This window comes from Echeneis naucrates, chromosome 6 (assembly GCF_900963305.1).
Source record: "Echeneis naucrates chromosome 6, fEcheNa1.1, whole genome shotgun sequence".
Classification (NCBI taxonomy): domain Eukaryota; kingdom Metazoa; phylum Chordata; class Actinopteri; order Carangiformes; family Echeneidae; genus Echeneis; species Echeneis naucrates.
In genome coordinates, this window is record NC_042516.1 from 16551834 (window position 1) to 16571464 (window position 19631).

The following is a 19631-nucleotide window of genomic DNA, read 5'->3' on the forward strand; positions in this document are numbered from 1 at the left end:
TCTCTCTCACACCTCGGTACCGAGCCGGACATCTTCCGTGACATTTGTCGAAGCGCATCCGTGTCTGGTGTGTGGTTTGGTCTTGTCTCTGTCTGTGTGTGTGTGTGTGTGTGTGTGAGTGAGTGTGAGTGTGTGTGAGTGAGTGAGTGAGCGTGTGTGTGTTGTGTGTGCTTGTTTCCCTCTCCACCTGGAGGTTTGGTGTGCTCTCAGCCGGCCGAGCCGAGCGGAAGGGGCGTGAGAGGCGGATGCTGCGGGCGCAGAGGCCGGGTACCAGCCAGGAGCATCACCGCACTCAGCACGGTAACGTCCCTGCGACATTTCCTCCGCTCAGTCCGGCTTCAGGCAGCTCCGGAGCCCCTGTGGGTGATGTAAATGTGCTGATTACTGTCGCATAGCATGTTCCTCTGATGATGCTGTGATGTGCTGCCTGGCCAGCCTGTGCACAGATGGATCCCATCTTATGGCCTTTTCTCTGGTTTTATTTTTCTCCTCTGTCTGTTTTGGACCCATTGAAGGACTGCAGCAAAGGAAAAATGAAGAGGCTTCTTCTTGTTTTAATGTGAGCTGTAACCCCCCCCCCCCCTCCCCTGCTCGTTTTTCTGTAGTGGCCACTGCCACAAGACAGCAGCTGCATAAAAAAACAAAAAAAACAAACAAACCACAGGTAAAACATGGGTTAACACCCACACCCACACTCAGACATACACACCAGGTCTGTGTATGCTCCTTACCTGCCGGGCTCGATTTGAGCCGGTTGTATGAACATAGATATGCTTTATTGGTTAATTCAAGATGATTCAACATGCACCTCCAGTTGTAGATCACTCTGTGCAGGCTCTGGCCAACAGGCCTTCATCAGAGGTTACATGCATGATAACGGAGTGGTGATATTCTTGCACAAACAACGCACAGCAATGAAAAAGCCTCTGAGCACCATCTGATGGGCCTGATCTCTGTCTTCTTACAGTACCTATCTCTTCCAATGCTGATCAGTTGTTGATGCATGTATTGTGTGTCTCCCCCCCCCCCCTCACCCCACCCTGTTACCTACTTCTACCTCTACCTTTCCTTTCCTCCTTCAGATGGACAGAATGAATTTTCTCTCCTTCCTCTTCCTTTGCTTGACTTCGGTTGCCAATGGCAACAAAGGTCAGTTCCTCATCCATTTGACTGTTAATTGTGATGTGTTGAGATAATGGTTTTACTCTGCCATGGGAGCACACAGACCTGTCGAGGTTTTCAGACAGGGCCATGATGGTTTTTGCTCTAAAATGTATTGAATGACTTAATTGTTATCCGCCATGTGTGTCGTAGTTAGACATAGCTTCTGTTCCGTCATTACATAAACAGGACATTTGTGATTACGTATGATATTAGATACATGTTTTTCATGACCTGGTGTGCACATGCCTGTTTTGTTTCTGAGGAGATGATCAATCTGTTTCCTCTGAGCAGATTTATCATCCTGGATAACAGTGAGTCTAATTCAACATCATTGTCCCAATTACTATTGCAGTTATACCACCAAAGACTAAGAGACAGAGTGGAGGGAGAATGTCAGAAGAGGTGGAAGAGGAGAGCAATGCAGGAGTCTGGAGGGGAGATGGAGTGTCAGGGAAACACAGAGAGGGGTGGAGTGAGATGGGGGGGGGGGCTGTCTTAGGGGAGACAGAGGAAACGGAGCTGTGACAGGAGAGGACGTGGTCAAAAAGACACAGGGGCCAATGAGGAAGGGGGGAGGAGTTGGCGGGGAGAGAGGTGGAATGTGAGATCAGGTGACATGAGGGAAAAATGAAAAGTGTGAGATACAAGAGTGTGTGTGTGTGTCTGCGACCGACAAGGAGGGGTAGGGGACTGGTGTGGAGTGATAGAGTGACAGAGTGAGGATATGTGCCAGGGCAGACAGAGAGAGAGAGAGAGATGGAATGGGATGCCTCTCAATCTGTAATCCCGAATGTAATCCACAGACTTGATGCTCAGATTAATGCTATATAGCAGAGCGAGGGAGGGAGGGGGGAGATCAGCTGAAGGCACATAGGCTGGGATATAAATCACCAAAAAGGAGACACGAGAGGATGGTGGGAATAGAGAAGGAGGCAGAGGAGACAGACCTTGAGTGGTGAGGGTGAAGGCTGGGGATTAAACCTGAAAAAGAAGCATTGTATGTAAAGCTAAAGTACTCACTTATTTTTTTGTAAGAAATTCCCCAATTCGAGTAACAATATGGCCAAATTTAGGTAACCTATATCCAGACAGCTGCTTTTGACTGGAAATTTAAGAAGGATTTTATCACACACATTTTTGGCAAAATGACAAATCATTTTCTTAGTTCATAGTAATCTGACTTTATCAGGAATTAAACCCAAACAATATTCCCATTATCACCTAAAACCACAAAAGTTGCAAACTGTAACAATTGATGTCTGCCACTTTTGGCAATTGTCAAAGTTGTGTCAGATTCCTTTCCCAAACGACTAATCACCTTCATCTTGAAAAGAAGCAATACCTCAATGTGAAATACTCAATTACAATTAAAAGCCCTGCTAGAAACATCAGAAAAACTACATCTGAGGCTGAGCTTAATTCTGCTGTCACACAAATTTTGCTACGCGAAAAGTATGCATAAATATAAAGTAATGTTTGGTTTACTTGGATAATAGCGTAGAACTATGTATTATAATAAACCCCCACATTGGGTTTAAGGTGAATTTCCTCAGTGAGAAAAGTATATTTATATTCCTCAGAACTGGAAAAAGGTATCATTTTGGCTTCGTTTCGGCTGTATGATTGAAAATTTCCAAACAATCTGCAGCTTTATCTTTGAAGAGAGAGCGGTTTGATCAGCCTCGGAACCAGCAGCGTTTTCCTCTGTTGATGCTACTCTTTCACAGATGAGGCTGCGAAAATAGCTCCAGTAAGATTTTCTAGAAAAATTTCTGTGAAGACAACAAAGCAGTTTGCTAAACACAAGTCTTGTGCCTGCGTCTGATTTGATTCTGCAACCTCAGCGTTACGAGACTGAGGACAACAGAGGGAGAGCACTCTGGCTTTTGTTTTTGCTCTTTGCCAGAGTGTAAAATTGTCATCCTTGTGGCTCATTAATTTGGCCTTTGATCATTCAGTGCAGAACATTCACCACAGTGATGAATAATTAATTCGCAATTAAAGGTTAAATTCTCAGTAAACCTTAGGCATTTGAATTTGACTCGGCTGGTTTCTGGAGCATTATTGTGCAGTGCCTGTGGAGGGCCAGTTGCATTAATGAGCAGTGTTCCTCTCTGTGTGCGATAAGCTGAAATCTGCCTTGCTTTAATGAGACTGTCAACCTGGAAGGTGTTCAGAGTAACACTGGATGTGGAAGACAGAAAGCGATCTTTCGTGAGAAAGCAAAAAGGAAAGAAATCTATGAGGACGTAAATGAATGTGTTTAAACTTTGTCTTTGTGGCTACACACAGACATACATTGTGTATTCTTCCACTCATCCTCACCATGTCCTTGCCCATAATGGAGTGTTAAAAATAGACACAGCAGTTTTTCCTAATTGCTCCATTTAACCCAAAGCCTCTTTGGTCTCCTCTCTGTGCCATTCAGCCAATAAGCACAAGCCATGGATCGAGACAGAGTACCAGGGGATTGTCATGGAGAACGACAACACCGTGCTGCTCAATCCTCCTCTCTTTGCTCTGGACAAAGATGCTCCACTTCATTATGCTGGTAACACACACAGCAACCAACAGCATGCAAGAACACAGGAAGAAAGAACTGGCAGAAATCATTTTCTTAATTAGAAATACAAGTAGAATTTGCTTGAAATTGCAAAAAGCTGCCTGCAGTAAAAAAATAGGTCACATAGATTCCTTGCATAGCCAAATTGAAAATTGTCTCATCAGGCCAAATTGAAAATGATTTGATTTGGATTTTGCAGACAGGGTGACGCTGCATCTGTGTGACCAATTTGAGGATGTGACTTACTTATAGTACAAATGATGCTGATTATTAAAGAGAGAAGTTTGGAGCTACTGCCAGCCAAATTTCCCAACGGGGCAGTCTAAATATTAAAAGCAATGTATTCAGTCACAGTCCACTATTTTTAGACCATCATAGTGTAATTCAACCCTTCATGGCAAGAGGAAAGAGCGGCACTCTGCCTCGGCAGCCTGATGAAATAAGGTTATCATGTTTGCCCTCGGACTCCTGGAAATAACTGTGTTCAGTCAAATTACAGCAGATTGACTGGAATTACTCAGGGGGTCCCTGAAAGTTATTGGGCTCATGTCAAGAAGGAAGCGAAAATTAGCTGTTTGAGCACGAACCTTTCCTACCTTCGATTTATGTCAGACAGGGAAGATTAACTGCTACTCTGAGGGTTTTATTTTGGGCCCCAGCTACAGTCTTTTTCATTCTCTTCTTATAATAATGCCTTGCGCAAGATTACGTGGCACTTGAAGGAATTTAACGATGTGTATCTGTGCTTTTCTGGTAGAAGGCCAAAAGACATGCCTTCAAATCTACTCAAACGGTTTAAAGTGGCGCTTTTATTTTATATGTCAGTGCCAAATATTTCACTTGTCATACTGGTTCAATCCTAGTTTGTGTGTCCTAATTCATACAGTACGACTACTTCGAGATGTGTGGTTGTGGATGTATGGTATAAACTATGAACAGGGTGATGTGTATTTATAGATTACTGGTTGCTGTTGCTTTGGCAGTGACATTAATAGTCATCGTCAAAAATTAGTGTGATAATAAAGTGATAACAGAACAATAAAACAAAAAAGGACCAGGCAAAGAGTGAGTATTTAATTTAAAAATGATCAAGAAGAAAAAATTGGTTCAGTGAGGTGGGGCAAACGTAACCAGTAAATCTGCTATAAAGTTTGCCTCACTGGAGTCTCAGTGTTGAGTGCATTCAAAGTAATGAGTCAAACCTGAGGCACGTATGCCCTGGAGGCTGGAGGCCCTTGTTAAGAAGCCAGAATTTTTGGGTTACATAACATCTCATATCTGCTCTGCTTCTGTGTTAAAGTTGTGATTTTTGGCTTTGTTTCAGTCAGAGAGCAACTGAAAATTTTTATGTCAGTTTCATTCATTCATTTTCAACCGCTTATCGGTCAAGGTCATGAGGGGTGATGGAGGCGAGGTCGGGGTATACCCTGGACAGGGCCAACACATACAGACCCCCCCATTTATGCCTACAGGTAACTTAGGGTCACTAATTAACCTAAAGGTGCATGTCTTTATTCCAGATTGAAACAATTTATTTATCTGAATTTGTGTAATTGGATTAAATTATATAACAATCAGAATACAAAATATTTTATCCATCTCCAGGGGAAATTCCAAAATATATAATTTACATTGTTTATTTAGTTTATTTTATTTATTTATTTTTTTTTTTATCCCCAATGCCCTACATTTTCCTCCCTCCCTCTCTCAGGTGAAATCTGCGGTTTCCGGGTCCACAATGGCCCCTCAGGTTCAGGTTCAGTCCAGTTTGAAGCAGTGGTCCTGGACCGTTCCACTGGCGAGGGTCTGGTCCGGTCCAAGGAGCCGCTGGACTGCGAGAGCCAGCGGGAGCACAGCTTCACCATCCAGGCCTACGACTGCGGAGAGGGACCTGATGGAGTCAATAGCAAGAAATCTCACAAGTCAGTGCCCCCCCCCCCATCATGTCCTCCCAACTGAAATCAGAGATATTTTATGTCTTTATTAGAAATTACAGCCACTGTCTGAAGTTTCTTCTGGCTGTTCTCTGCAGAGGCTCTCCAGCCAGCTCTGCTTCCTGTTGTTGAAACAATCCACCTCTCTCTGCTCTTGTTCTGCTTCTCAACTCCCTCAGGGCCACCGTGCATGTTCGTGTGAACGACGTCAATGAGTTCTCCCCTGTGTTCGTTGAGCGTCGCTACGAGGCTTCAGTCCCAGAAGGCCGCCTCTTTGACCGAATCGTGCGTGTGGAGGCTCTGGATGCTGACTGCTCCCCACAGTACAGCCAGATCTGCTTCTATGACATCATCACTCCCAATGTGCCCTTTGCTATTGACAATGATGGTGAGATATGTTTCATCATGTAGCTGTAAATCAACACCTGCTAGAATCATAGACCTATTCAGACCTATTTGTCATTCATACAGCCCCCTCCCTCCCACCATCACCACCACCAGGCCCCACGTTAGTTTGCTTATTTGGTTGCAAACAGATTCACAAACTTGAATATGGAGTTCAGTATTTAATATCTTACACTGCAGTGATTCTCATGTCTGCATAGTAACGGAGTGAAGAGAGTGACAGTGCCCTATCTCCTCTCACAGGTAGAAACCAAAAAGTGCCAAAATAGATTTTATGCAGGCGGACTGTTCTCTCCTGGCACAAACATTACAGCAGCTGTTCGGTTTAATATAGCATCCTTTTGTTCTGCGCTGCTTGTAGATTCGCTGAATTCCTCACAGGGAAAGAGATAATGTCAGAAACTCTTACTATAATCATTCACTGGTTAGCGGGGGATCAGTTGTGGCCATTTTAGAATGTGACACAAAGGCTGAGGAGGACTGTGTTTTGGGATGACTCTGCAGAATTGTCCCAGGTTTTTGCAAAGGATGAGCAGCTCCTTTCATTTTTGGGTCAGACTGGTACCGCAACACAGAGACCTTTTTGTTCTAATCTTGTTCGAATGCTGTAGGCCTGTCATTGTCTGTTCTGTTTTTCCCCTTACTTTGTCCTTTCTGTCCGTAGCACCATCTCTTTCATCCTTCTGTTTCTCCTCTCACTATGTCACAGAATCTACTTTCTTACCTTGCTGTTTGTCAGCTGCTGTGCTGAGCGCTGTCGGCCTATCACATACACACGCTGTTGCCTTTATCTCTGAAAACAGGAAAACCCTTTAGTTTCCTTCTGCTCAGCACAGTTTGTTTTCTTCTGTTTTTCCACCTTTTTCCCTTCCTGTGTATTGATGCAGGGCACTGAACAGAATAGTGGCTGAGTTAATGTGTATGTACGACAATAAAGTTCATCATTTGTGCTGCCCTTTCAATGAGACAATGTTGCAGATTACTAATGCTTCTTTTTCTGTTTCCCTTTCATTGTTTGCTTCATTATTTCCTGTCTGTCTTTCCACCCCGCTCCCCTCCCCACCCAAGGTAACATTAAGAACACGGAGCCGTTGGATTCGAAGCATCAGCGCGTTCACACCTTCTGGGTGACTGCCTTCGACTGCGGAAAGAACCGTGCCCAGGCAGACGCCCAGGTTGTTGTCACAGTCAAGCCGTCCTGCAAACCTGGATGGATTGGTAATCAATGTCTCAGAATCATTCTGCATCTGTCCTGCTTGTTATTCTTAGATAACAGTCTCCTGGCTCTATGGATGTTTGAGTTGTTTCATCTGTTGCTTTGGTTAAAATTACTATTTGGACTATGCGTGGGCCTCCTCTTGGATGTCTCACCTTTGGATGTTTATATCAGGAGCTGAGTTTTCAAAAAGGTGGTGCCAAACTCACACGATATCAAGGGGAGGTAATTAATTAAAGCGTCATAAAATATTTATAGATTCGTACATTTTCATACTACACTTTCTCTGGTTTTTCAACACTCTATATACCAGCAACATGTACAGCGACATTTAAAAATGCTCCCTGTATTGTGGGGCTGCCATGTTTTACTTTTCTTATGGTTTCTTTGGGCTTTTTATGCCTCCATTTCAGACAGTAATTGGAAGAGAGGCTGACAGGGAACAGGGAGAGAGGGAGGGGAATGACTTGCAGCATAGGTCCCGTGGCTGGACTCGAACAAGATATGCTGCAATAACATGGCATGCGTGCTAAGCAGTCAAACACTGCTGCCATGTTTTCCTGTTTGTTTGCTTTTTTATTATATTTTAATTTCAGAATAATATACCGTACACAACTTGGATGTGAATTTGTTATTCCAGTAGCTCCAAGCATGGATTAATTGCACCACCTGATAAAGAGCCGTCACTTTTTAAATCTGAGTGCTGTATTGAATGAGGGCAGATTGGGTTTCCGCCATCTCACTTGGTCTTTCTGTTTGTAGGATGGACCAAGCGTGTAGAGTACACACCGGGGTCAGGTAGCATTCCCCTGTTCCCCAGTTTGCATTTGGAGACTTGTGAGGAGACTGTGTGGAACATCCAGGCCACCGTAGAGCTCCAGACTGGCCACATCGGGAAGGGCTGTGACAGAGACAGCTACTCTGACAGATCTGTGCGGCGGCTGTGTGGTGGGCTCTGCCTTACACCTGAAAACCTTTGGCCAATTGTCAGGAGAAATCCATTTTATTCATGTTCACTCTTAATTCTTCTTTCACCAGGGGCTGTCAGGGGTGAAGTAGACCTCCTCCCACCTCCCTCTCCTGCAGCCAACTGGACCTCAGCCTTGCCCACACTCCCCTCTTCCGATTCATCCCTGGTCTTCTCCTTCAATGGATCCAACCATGTTGCCGTGGTGCCCGATTTGGTTGTCTCTGCACTGTCAGGCGACCATTTTACCCTCCAGCTGTGGATGCGAAGGGGTGGTGCCAGCATCCAGCCTGCGACCAGTCAGACGAGAGGAAATCGCAAAGAGGAGGAGACCATTGTGTGCAGCACTGTCAAGAATGGTGTGTTATATGTTAGAGTCATGGCATTTGTGTACGAGTCTAAAAAAAGAAAAGATTTGTATTTATTTTCTGAGCCTCAGAGCGTCAAGCTCTCAAATCAAAGAGCTACATGGAAAATCATGCCCGGAAAAAGGGTGACTGTTTATAGCTATAACTGTTATGATGCTCTTGAGAGAGGCACTTAACCTCCGGCTGCCCCACTTGAGTAGCCAAGTGGATAGCAGACAAACAGTATAGCATTGTAACTGTACCAGGTAGAATATTGTGTGTGTCATGTGAATAACAAATAAAATTGTAAAAGTGAAGCAAGTGAAAATCGTTATAAAAGATCACTGCACATTTTTCGGTTTTGCCCTGGAGAGCTGCTTGGTAATGTTAAGATGCCTTGACAGAGTTGCACTGACCCACACTTACTTTCTCTCCCTCCCCTCTCCTGCAGATGACTCCTTCTCCCACTATTCCCTCTCTGTCCACGGCTGCCGCCTCTCTCTCTTCTACTGGCCCGACGTCTCTGCGGCACGGCCTGTTAAATTCTTGTGGAAACTGGAGCAGGTACTGCGGGAGCGGCAGCTCTTAGCTTTGATGTTTCCTGCTCTGTTTCATCTGGGTTTGTACCTTGAGATGAAATGGAAATGGAGGAAACACAGTATCAAGTTTTTGTTGTTGTTGTTGTTGTTGTTGTTTTGTTTTTTTTTTTTTGCTTTTGTTTGTTTTTTTTTTTTCTTTTGTTACTGTGTCATGCCAAACATCTAGCCCATCCACTGTGGGATTACAAGACACTGCTGTTTTCCAAAACAGGCGTCTTCCAGAGATTCATGTAGAAAAACAACAAGAGAACATCAGCTCCAACAGTTTGTCTTCATACTTTCAAATAATGTATTCATGCAGAAACTTCTTAATGAGCTGCACGTTGAAAAGAAGTTCTACAAGCATAAACTTTATTCTGTTTTTTGCCCTGATATCCCAGTTTTTCTCCAAGTAAGTAGCTAATTTAGCTAATTTATATGCAAACAGCCAGCTCAGTCTTTGTGGAAGGTGTGCATTTACAAAATCAATTTCTGTTTTTATCTGACTAAACAAATTATCATGCTCTTCCCAGAAGAAAAGAACGATTGAATATAAAATGGAATTAATTTTCAGGCTGCCATATTGTCGAATTTCAAAGTGGTATCTATTTATTTCATAAGTTGTTTACAACATCCTTATTTATATTATTATTCATATTTTATCCGCCAAAACCATGCATATAAGTCATTGGGGCAAGCGCACAGAATAAATGAGCTAGAATAGGTATTGCTTCCTGGGTAGTCTCTTGAATTTTGATCATGTAGTAAACTTCCAGTTTTGTGAGTGTGTGTTTTGTGTTTTGGTGTGGGGGTTGGGCGGTGAAGCAGGTTTGTTTTGACTGAAGCCACCGGTCTCAGACAAATTGAAGCGGTGTGGATTAAAGGATGCTGATCTGATACAGAGAAGATTTGTTAAATCCGTCTGTCTGACCCACGATATCTTATTACCCTGGTCTGACTTTTCTCTCCCTCTGCCTGGATAATTCCTCTGTCGCACCTCTCTGTGTCCCTTCTCTTTCTACCTTATCTATAGAACGAAGGCTGAAGCAAATGGGTACACTTTACTCTGATAAAACTTTCACGAATGATGGGAAATTCTTTTTTTTTTTTACAGCTCTGCAAACTTGAGGGACTTGTTTTTTCGATGTCTTTATACCTAAAATGTTTATATAAAAACATTAGTTGTTTGAAAGAATAAACAAATCCAGCTATTGACAAAAAGTGTCTTATAATCATCTTATGATCCCTCAGATGAAACTTGTGACTCTTTGAAGGAGGGGGCGACTTCTAGGTCTGGAAACACTGCACTACTCAAACTAACACATCATTTTTTAAGCCATAAATTATCAGCACTAGGAGCAGATTTTAAGAAGAATTAGTCCGCTGTATGCTCCTTTAAGGGAGGAAATGAAAGCTGGAGTTTTACTGTAAAAGGATGGTCATCTGCCTTTTTACTTCTGAATGTGTCTTCCCATCTCCATCCAACAGGTCTGTGACAGCGAGTGGCATCATCTTTCCCTGAGTGTCCAGTTCCCCTCAGTGACCCTGTATGTGGATGGTGTGACCTTTGACCCCGCCCTCATCCATGACAATGGTGCCATCCCCAACCCTGTCCCCCGTCAGAGGATGTTCATTGGCGCCTGTTGGGGTAAGACTGTAAAAGTTGTGCAGAGTGAATTCACAGCAGACATACAGTTAATCCTGTGGTTGAGATGGAATTTGACAGAAATGAATGTGAATGAGTGAGCTCTTTTTTTTTTTTTTTCTTTTTCTGCACAAAAGCTCTGAGCAGCCGTGCTTTTTATTCCTCCTTTTTTCCTGTCACTGAAATGTTATTTAAATCGCACGTCTCCGAAGACAGCATATTGACATTTTTGGCAAAACAGCTGCCTATTCTAAAACGTCATGAGGATTTTCAAAACAATCTGTTGAGACATTTTCTGCTTCACACGTTTTAGTCCCACATTTCACTCACTTTGGTTGATCATTGCATTTCAGGTAAATTAGGACCGCAGAGAAACACAAGGGCATGAGCGCTATCAGCCACTTCCGCCCACAATAATGGCCAAAATGGGAGAGTGACTGCCAATTAGCGCTGAAAGACACACACACACACACGCACAGAGACATGTTACAGTCTCTCATCAATAGGAAAAGTCGCTCAGCTGCCTGCGAGGCAGCAGCTGCTGCTAGATAATGAGGAGTTGGTGCATTTTCATCATCTACAGGTTTTTCGCTTGCATTTTCTCACTCGTGTCATTTATTTATTTATTTATTTCGCTCTCCCTGTCAGTCTGTGGCACCTCCAGTCTTCCTCCCACCTCATTTTCATACCTCACGATATTTAAAGTGTCTCTTGCAATTGTTTTTTTCTTTTTTACTATTCCCATTTGACCTTGCTGGTTTTCCCTGCAGAGCCCGAAGAGAAGCAGAAGGAGATACTAAACAACACCATCCCAGAGGCCAGAGACTCAGGTGATGTGCATGTTTTCAATTTGCTGTCAGCATGTCAGCAAGGCTGTGCGGGCATTTTGATGGGTCATTGTTAGTGTATACTCATATCAGAAGGTGAATGTTTAGATTTTTGTATGTTTTTACACTTTACTGTCTCTGGTTTTTAGTGAAGTATGTAGGGGGTTACCACGGCCTGCTGTCTGGGGTGACGGTGCGTCCTGGCAGCGTGGAGCCTCACAGTGTGGTGGAGTGTCTGTACGCCTGCAGGGAGGGGCTGGACTTTGGCGACCTGGAGACTCTCGGATCTGGGATGAAGGTAATTCCTGAGAGAATTGTATTGGGGATTGGCTGCGTAAAGGTCCCTTTTGCATCTGAAGTCTTTAGCAATCAAAATGAAAACAGACTTCAAACAACAGTGCTGTGTTTGATGTTGTTCCTGGTTTCTCATAATCTCTTCAATGATTAGTCTGTGGTTTATTGACAGATACTAATGCAACATAATAACAAACTTCCCAAAATAAAATATTTTAATGATTATTATTACCCTAACCCTAACCCTTACTAAATGTGGTTGCAAAATTTCATGAATTTCCGAAGTTGGAAACCTTTCATGGGCATTAATGGGAATAGATAGTAAATAACAGAAATTAACAGAAATTAAGGGAAATAAACAAGAATAAACCAGAAATTTACTAAACGGAGAGTTGGCCCTTAATGGGGATCTTAAATATAGTTGGGGAAAATATTTTGTTTGGCCAAATTTTGACTATCTATGGTACTCCTCAATCACATGCTCACACGTTAACAGGGATGAACTGGCAGTTTTATAGAGGAATATGAATGTTTAAATAAGTCTCAAATTTTCAAGCTGCAACTTTGCTCTACAGGTTCATGTCAACCCCAGTCAGTCAGTGTTAGTCTTGGAGGGAGACGACATTGAGAGCTTCAACCGTGCAGTGCAGCAGGTCACCTACAGAAACTCTCTACGCTTTGCCACCCCAGGAGTCCGACCTCTCAAACTCACCACGTCACTAAGGTACAAAAACACATACGTAAACAAAAATGGACATAGGCTCTTTTCACAAATGTGCGTGTGTCTCCACAACCGTACAGATAAGAATCGATCGTGGAAAAGGTGGTGTTACTGATTCACCAGCAACACCAGATTTGATTGGACCAGGATGTGGTGCAAACACAGTAACTGCTGTCATAAGTGTGAACCAATGTCACTAGGGTGCATTCATCCTGTGTGTGTTTTTCATAAGTAACCGAGAAAAAAGGCAGGAAATAAGCACAAGGTGCAAGGCCTGAAGGACATGGCAGGGTGAGGGACGGTGATGAAACGAAAGAGAGGAACAGGAAAACTGAACACCACAAATGAACGTTATATCGAACACTTGGTGGCAGTTTATCATGTGCCTGAGAGTTGACCTTTCCTCTAGTAGTGAGTATAAGGCAAATGAAATTTAACTCTCCAGCCTGTGATGTCACTCACTCCTTCAGCATTACACTCATCAAATATGGACCTTGCCTTGGCTGTGATAAGGACTTGGATGGTATGAAAGAATCGATTTTAGAGAGAACATGTCAAAGCAAGAGATAACAGAATATCTTATCTCTTTTTGGAGCCAAGTAAAGTGTCTTTGCGGGAGTAATCTGCAAGGGGGCAAATTATTTTCTCTTGGTTTTTCAGTAACTGAGGATGTTAAACAATAATCTTGCGCTGGTTGTTCCCGTCGTGCTGCCCTTTACATCTGTTCACTTCATTTCTCTTAAAACCTTTTCACATTGAGGACACATTGTTCAAGAAATGAGCACGTTTCTAGCCATTCATATTTTTGGTATTACCGTTTTTTTATATCATGGTTGGCACGTCCAGGACAACACTGTTCTGCTCCTGCATGATCCCAGAAAACGATCCCACATTGGTTCAGTGTGCATCCCACTGAATCACCTGACTGAGAAATAAAAAGCACACAAACTCCACGTCAGTGCTCAGCCATGCTTAACAATTGCAAACTGGTTCCCTGGCTTTAGCAGTCACTTTTAGCTGATGAAATATTAATTCACCTTGGGAAGTACGGAGAATTATATTAAAGTAAGCAGCTTGCCAACTAGTTGGATCTCATCAGATTTTCTTATTACTGTCTTCAGGGACTGTTGTTTTTGTTGCATTTTGAAAATATAACAGTGATTAAATGAAGTTAGTGCTGGAGTTTTTTTCTTTTTTTGTATTTAAGAATTCAATGATTCAAGGTCATGGACAGTTTTTTTTTTTTATGATGTGCATCAGAGTTGTTTTGTTTTTTTCAATGTGTTTTATTGCGTGTGTGTGAAGATTAGACCGATTTGAGGCCAGGAGTTACCCAGATGGCTGAACAGCAGGCCCTTCTGGAGAGGCTGATAGAAGCAGCTGCTCACTCTGATAGTGGAAATGTAACACACGAACACACACGTACACACTCTCTGCTTAATCCCTTTTCAAACATGATGCAGAATTATAGTACAGATAAATAAATATATGTAAGCAGTGTGTCATCAATCAGATTGGCTCGGCCTTCCTGGCAGGAAAATTGAATTTATAACAACAGAGATACTGCAGTTTGACATTCCTTACTTTCAGCCTCACAACAGAGCGAAGTTAACCACAACTGTGATGGAATTTCCACACTGGATTTTGAGAACAATATTGGACTGTGACCTTTTGGTGCATGATGCCTGTGCCAACTTTCTTGATTCACTTGGTCTCACTCCTTCTACTTTGAGAAGCAGTGAGTCTATGACCCACCTAGTGGTGTTTTTAGTAAAATCAGGACTTAATCGCAGTGACCAACGTTGCAATAATTTCAGAGATATTTTAGTCTGAATGAAAGCAGTGGATCTACTGACTTTGCTTTTGTCCAGCATGGATTCACAATCATTTTAGCAAAGTTAACTAATGGAATTTGTTTTGACTTCTTCGACCTTCGACATGACTTCCCACCTTCCCAGATGTTTCAATGAGGAGAGCTGCCTGTCGCTCAAACAGCTGGAGGGGTACCTGGTGGTTCTCCAGCCTGATGCCCCTCAGATCTCCCTGTCTGGGGTCGGCCCCCATCTGGCTCGCCCTGCACCTGAATTCGAAAGTCCCCGGGGTGTCCCTCTTTTCCCTGAGCTCAGGATCGTGTGTTCCCTGTCTCATGCTGTCAACACAGCTGCACAGGGGATGGAGGGAGGAGGTGAGTCATACATAAAACAGTTCAGACTAATGAAGGTTTAACAGGCTTTCTTTTTACCTTTTGGCTGCACTGTGAGATTTTCTCTGCATCCTGGAACCATTTCTTTCTCATGCATTTGTCTCTTGTCCTTCCCTTCACAACTTAGCTTTGATGTCTGATGCCGTGGCTCATACCTTGGACGGCTGTGAAGTCCAACCGCTGGGGGAGGAACTAAACCCAGAGAGGGAAGAACTTCTGGTGGACATGGATGTCGTGCGGGAGAGAGGATTGGAAATCATCAATACCACCGCTTATATTGCCATCACAGGTACATCCTAAAAATGAAAATGTATCCATTTAATACAGCCAATCAATTCAAGCTGTTAATACATAGATACTGGCCTGTCTTCTTTTTTATTGTCTTCTCTTTTTTGTTCATCCATCCTTTCAGGTGCCGAATCCATCTCCGTGTACGAGGACGTCCTTCGTTCGGTGCACTACCGACTGGCCAAAGGCTCAGCCCGCTTTGAAAGGCGTTTCCGCCTGTCCTGCTCTGAGATGAACGGCAGATACACCAGCAACGAGTTGACTCTGGAGGTGAACAGAAACATCACTCACATACAGTCACCCCTGTTGTGCTGACATGAAGATTTGAAATCCTGTAGCTATGAGCAGATACGTTTCTCTGTCTTTGGGACTAGTTTGTGTGTGAAAGTGAGCCTTTAGGCTGAGATTGAGCTGTTACAAAAACAAAAAACAAAAAAGCCAAAAAAAAAAAACTTCACAGCTGTCCTCCTTCCTTCCTCAGGTCAACTTCCTTCACTCTCTTGATAGTCTGTACCACCCGTCCCACCTGTTGGCCTCTCAGCAGCAGTTTCTCCATCCGTCCCAGCATGCCGGGGAACTGAGCGGACACACCCTGCCTAATCCACACCGCAACTCAGGTGACATTTGCCTTCCTCTGGCTTTCACACTTTATGAGCCCTCAAAGTTTGCAAGAATAACATTCATTGTATGCAGCCCCTGTCTAGAAAATACATTGCTTAACAATATAAGACAATAACAACGGTTAGGCTGAAAAACAGCAAATATTAACAGGTATTTGGGTGAGTCTTTAATTGCTTTAAAAACTGTTTTCACAGATCTGTTATGGCAAGCTTTGAAAAGTTCCAGATTTATAACTTCAAAGCCCCAGTCCTCTTTGGTTGTACTCCTGCGGAGAGGAACAAAAAAACCAAAAGTCCCAAGTTACCTACTGCTGATAAGGGACTGCAGCTGGTCTCTAATGTTGGCAGGTCACTGACCATGCTGAAGAAAATAAGCTAATTACAGGTTCCACACTCTGAATTTGATGTGGAGCTAGTGGAACAAATAGTATTTGCACAGTGTGGTGAACACTTTAGGTGTTTCAGCTGTGCAGTAACTTTGCAGTGATTTAGGTTGAATCACAGTATCCACAGAGTCTAACTCCCTAGAGTTTTAAAAAGATCGATTAGTATAATTGTGTTGTTTTTCACACTTTCGTTCACAGAGTGGGGAAATCTTGGGGCAGAGCTATTAATTGAACTGTATTAATTTACTGAATGAATAGAGGTCAACATTTAAACTTGCAGAAACCAAAACAATGGTATTATATTGCTATATGGATTAAAACCAATCCTATTTGGTTCTAATAGAATGGCCAATAGAATCAACAGACCCTGTATTCAATATATTAAGAGTATTTCTCTGTCATGCTTTTTTTTTTTTTTTTTTTTTTTTTTAGATAATTCAATAAACAGAGTGGGAGTGCACTAATCAGTAGGATGGTGGTTCAATCACAGCTCATAAAATCCTTGGGCAAGATACTGAACCTCAAAGTACCTTTATATGTTGTTCCGTCAGTCCATAAGTGTGCGTAGGTATGGTCGTATTATATAATATCATAGCTGTGGAGATTGATGACACACAGCCATAAGATACTTCAGGCTTTGACAACACACAGTATTTGCTAATGGAATGAATTCGCTGCTTCATTTGTTGACCGTAAGAGAAGTAGAATATCATCAATTCTAAATAATTTTCTCTCTGTGATTCTCTCCGTGTTTTCTTTGACAGTGGTACCAGGAGCAGCCACCGTTATCATAATGGTGTGTGTGGGTTTCCTTGTTGTCATGGTGATCCTGGGCGTTTTCAGAATCCGCTCCATCCATCGCCGTTCGGAAGGTGCCAGGGGCGGAGCAAAGGAGGGTAGCAACCAATGGGACGACTCTGCGCTCACTATTATCGTCAACCCGATGGAGGTAAACCACAGAACAATGATTGATAGCCATCAATTCCCCCTTTAGCTATTGTTCTAATCCACGCGGTCTTTCCTGCAGTCTTATGAGTCTCGTATGGGCATCTGCGCCGACAATGAAGCGGAAGGGGAGGAAGATGAAGAGGTAGCAGAGTCACCTGACGATGCAAGTGATGACCAGCAAATCATCATCAAGAAAGAGGGGAGAGACGGCAACGCCCGTCGCTACTGAGCCACATGTATCCCTGCACCAGTTCTCATGGAAACCACAAACCGGCTCACCAGTCACACACTCCAACACTTTTAATATCAACGACTGCTGACACCACTAGTATAAGGAATGTATGCTTACAAACACTACGCACAACAAAGTCACTGTAATACTCTTGACACGCAATGCCATATGTGACCTATAGCCAACGATGGGCTGTTGTTCTCCACCTAAATGTTCAATGGCACAATGTATACAGTTAATGTAATTTAACCGCCTGAGCAAACCCCACCAGAATTGAATGTGGTGCACCAGTTCTAAATCACACAATGGTCATGTGTCTGTAAAGTGTAATACTGGTTGAATGAGTTTTTCTTTTCCTTTTTCTTTTTTGGAAAAAAAAAACAAAAAGGATTGTATTCTATCTTTTATTATCGAACACCGAATGAAATCTTCACAAAATGACAACTGGATCAATCTGCAACATACAGGCCTTGAGTAGATCTGTAGGCACAGACACAAGCCTTGATCCCGACATGTCTTTGCTCTCCCTTATTAGACTGACTCGAGAAGTCTGTGCACAAGCTCTTTTCTCCCTGTTTGCATTCTCTCAATGCATTCCTCAACCACCTTTACCCACAGAGCGAATACAGTGAGATCAGACATTACGGTCACTCTCCCTGACGATATTTTATGTAGGACTGATGATAAGATTTGAGGACTATGAACCAATAAACCTCACCCTTTACACAACTTGGTACTTTTGCAATACTCCTACAATACAGACTGATATCCTCTTGAGTGTTGAGTCAATGATATCTCAGTGAGGTTTCTGGTTCAAACTGGGTCTTTCAAAATTTCAGCTTGTGCCGCTAAATAATAATAATAATAATAAAAAAAAAAAACATCGCCATCTACAATAAAAATAACCTGACCTCTGACCCCTTCCCAGTGACCGCTGGAATGTCTCTAAATGACTCTCACTGCACTGTTTCACTCACTGCACACTGCTCTTACAATAACTGCAAACATCACATACAAACAAAAACCCCACACATAACACACACACTCTCCGTAATGCTACCCCTGCTGTCTCCAGAATGTCAGCTCAGCTTGGGCAGTTTTGATTGTATTGATTGTAATGAATTTTCTGTACATACAATGATGACTATTATTGTTATTACTATTATTATTATTACAGCCACTCTTTCTCTGTCTGCACACTTTGAGAAGGAGCAGATTATCATTTCCTTTCTTTGCCATTAGAGTAATCACCCTGACTGCATTGGAAACCAGTATAATAATAATAGTAGTAGTGATAAGGATGATAATCCCTGGCTTGATGAGTGTCTCTTAATTTGTGTGTGATGTTGTAATTTAAGAATTTGTCAATATCTGAATCACAGAAAAAGGAGGGCACATTGTTGTGATACGTCATTGTATCTCGCTTGTTTTACTTTTCACGATTCCACCTAATTTTTTTCATGCATCGAAACTTTCTTTTTAATTTTTTGTATTTACTTTTCTCTCCGTCAACTCTCTTTGGTTCACTGAATGTCCAACTGTGTGCTTCTCCTCACCTCTCCCTCCCTGCCTTTCTCCTTCACCTCTCCCTCACACTCCCTCTGTGTCTCTTGCTGTCTGTCTGTGTAGCCTATCAATGTGCAGTGCTAAACCTGTCAGTAAATAAAGCCTGTTGTTTTTTGACTGTGATGTTAAGAAGGAATAAACATTGCATCGATTAATAACTTATTATTACTATGTTACTATTGGAACATTATCTGTAATTATTGATACAATGATGAAATGGATTATGCTGACTAATTGTTATTGAGAACTGTCAGAAAACATTACAAAATTCATAATAAAAACACTATATGACGTCTCCATGAGAAAGAGTTCTTGTTAGAGTAGGATTCATACAATATTACTGCCTTGCCAATAACAACAAAGTAAAACTACCATATTGTATATATCCCAGGAGTTTTGTAAATCCATTTAATCTCATTTATTAAGTTATGTACCCGACTAAAAAATGGGCCTTCAAACACCTGTGCAACTCAGAGCTCACTGGACTTGCTCCAAGCCCATCGCCCTAAAACTTTACCTCCTGAGATCCACGCTTTTACTTGGTTTTCACGTTGATGGGAATTGTTAGCTCTTATTTTACACTGATTATTGTAATGTGCCCTGGCAAAGAAATTTAGAGATGAAATAACTGTAGTGGATAAGCTCATACACATTTCTTGAAATAGACTTTAACTACTAGATCAAGTTTTTATTTCTTCACACATGATCTTCAACAATATCGTGATAC

General features: G+C 42.5%; 1 protein-coding gene across 1 annotated transcript; it reads left to right on the forward strand.

Moving 5' to 3' along the window:
• Positions 1-193: 193 nt before the first annotated feature.
• clstn3 (calsyntenin 3) lies at positions 194-19101 on the forward strand. Its single transcript, XM_029503949.1, has 19 exons — positions 194-300; positions 1083-1149; positions 3593-3715; positions 5439-5649; positions 5841-6049; positions 7135-7284; positions 8045-8230; positions 8321-8608; positions 9048-9160; positions 10663-10822; positions 11590-11649; positions 11796-11944; positions 12516-12664; positions 14620-14846; positions 14992-15153; positions 15277-15422; positions 15634-15769; positions 16923-17107; positions 17186-19101. Exons 2-19 carry the CDS (start codon positions 1083-1085, stop codon positions 17333-17335), a joined length of 2871 nt encoding a protein of 956 aa, XP_029359809.1. The 5' UTR covers positions 194-300; the 3' UTR covers positions 17336-19101.
• The last annotated feature ends 530 nt before the right edge of the window (positions 19102-19631 follow it).

Bases quoted from the DNA above. Each gene is read 5' to 3' on its own strand.
- clstn3 (XM_029503949.1), top strand. From the start codon at position 1,083: ATGGACAGAATGAATTTTCTCTCCTTCCTCTTCCTTTGCTTGACTTCG. The intron at 7,285-8,044 runs GTAATCAATGTC...TTCTGTTTGTAG, and splicing joins CTGCAAACCTGGATGGATTG to GATGGACCAAGCGTGTAGAG. The intron at 9,161-10,662 runs GTACTGCGGGAG...TCCATCCAACAG, and splicing joins TCTTGTGGAAACTGGAGCAG to GTCTGTGACAGCGAGTGGCA.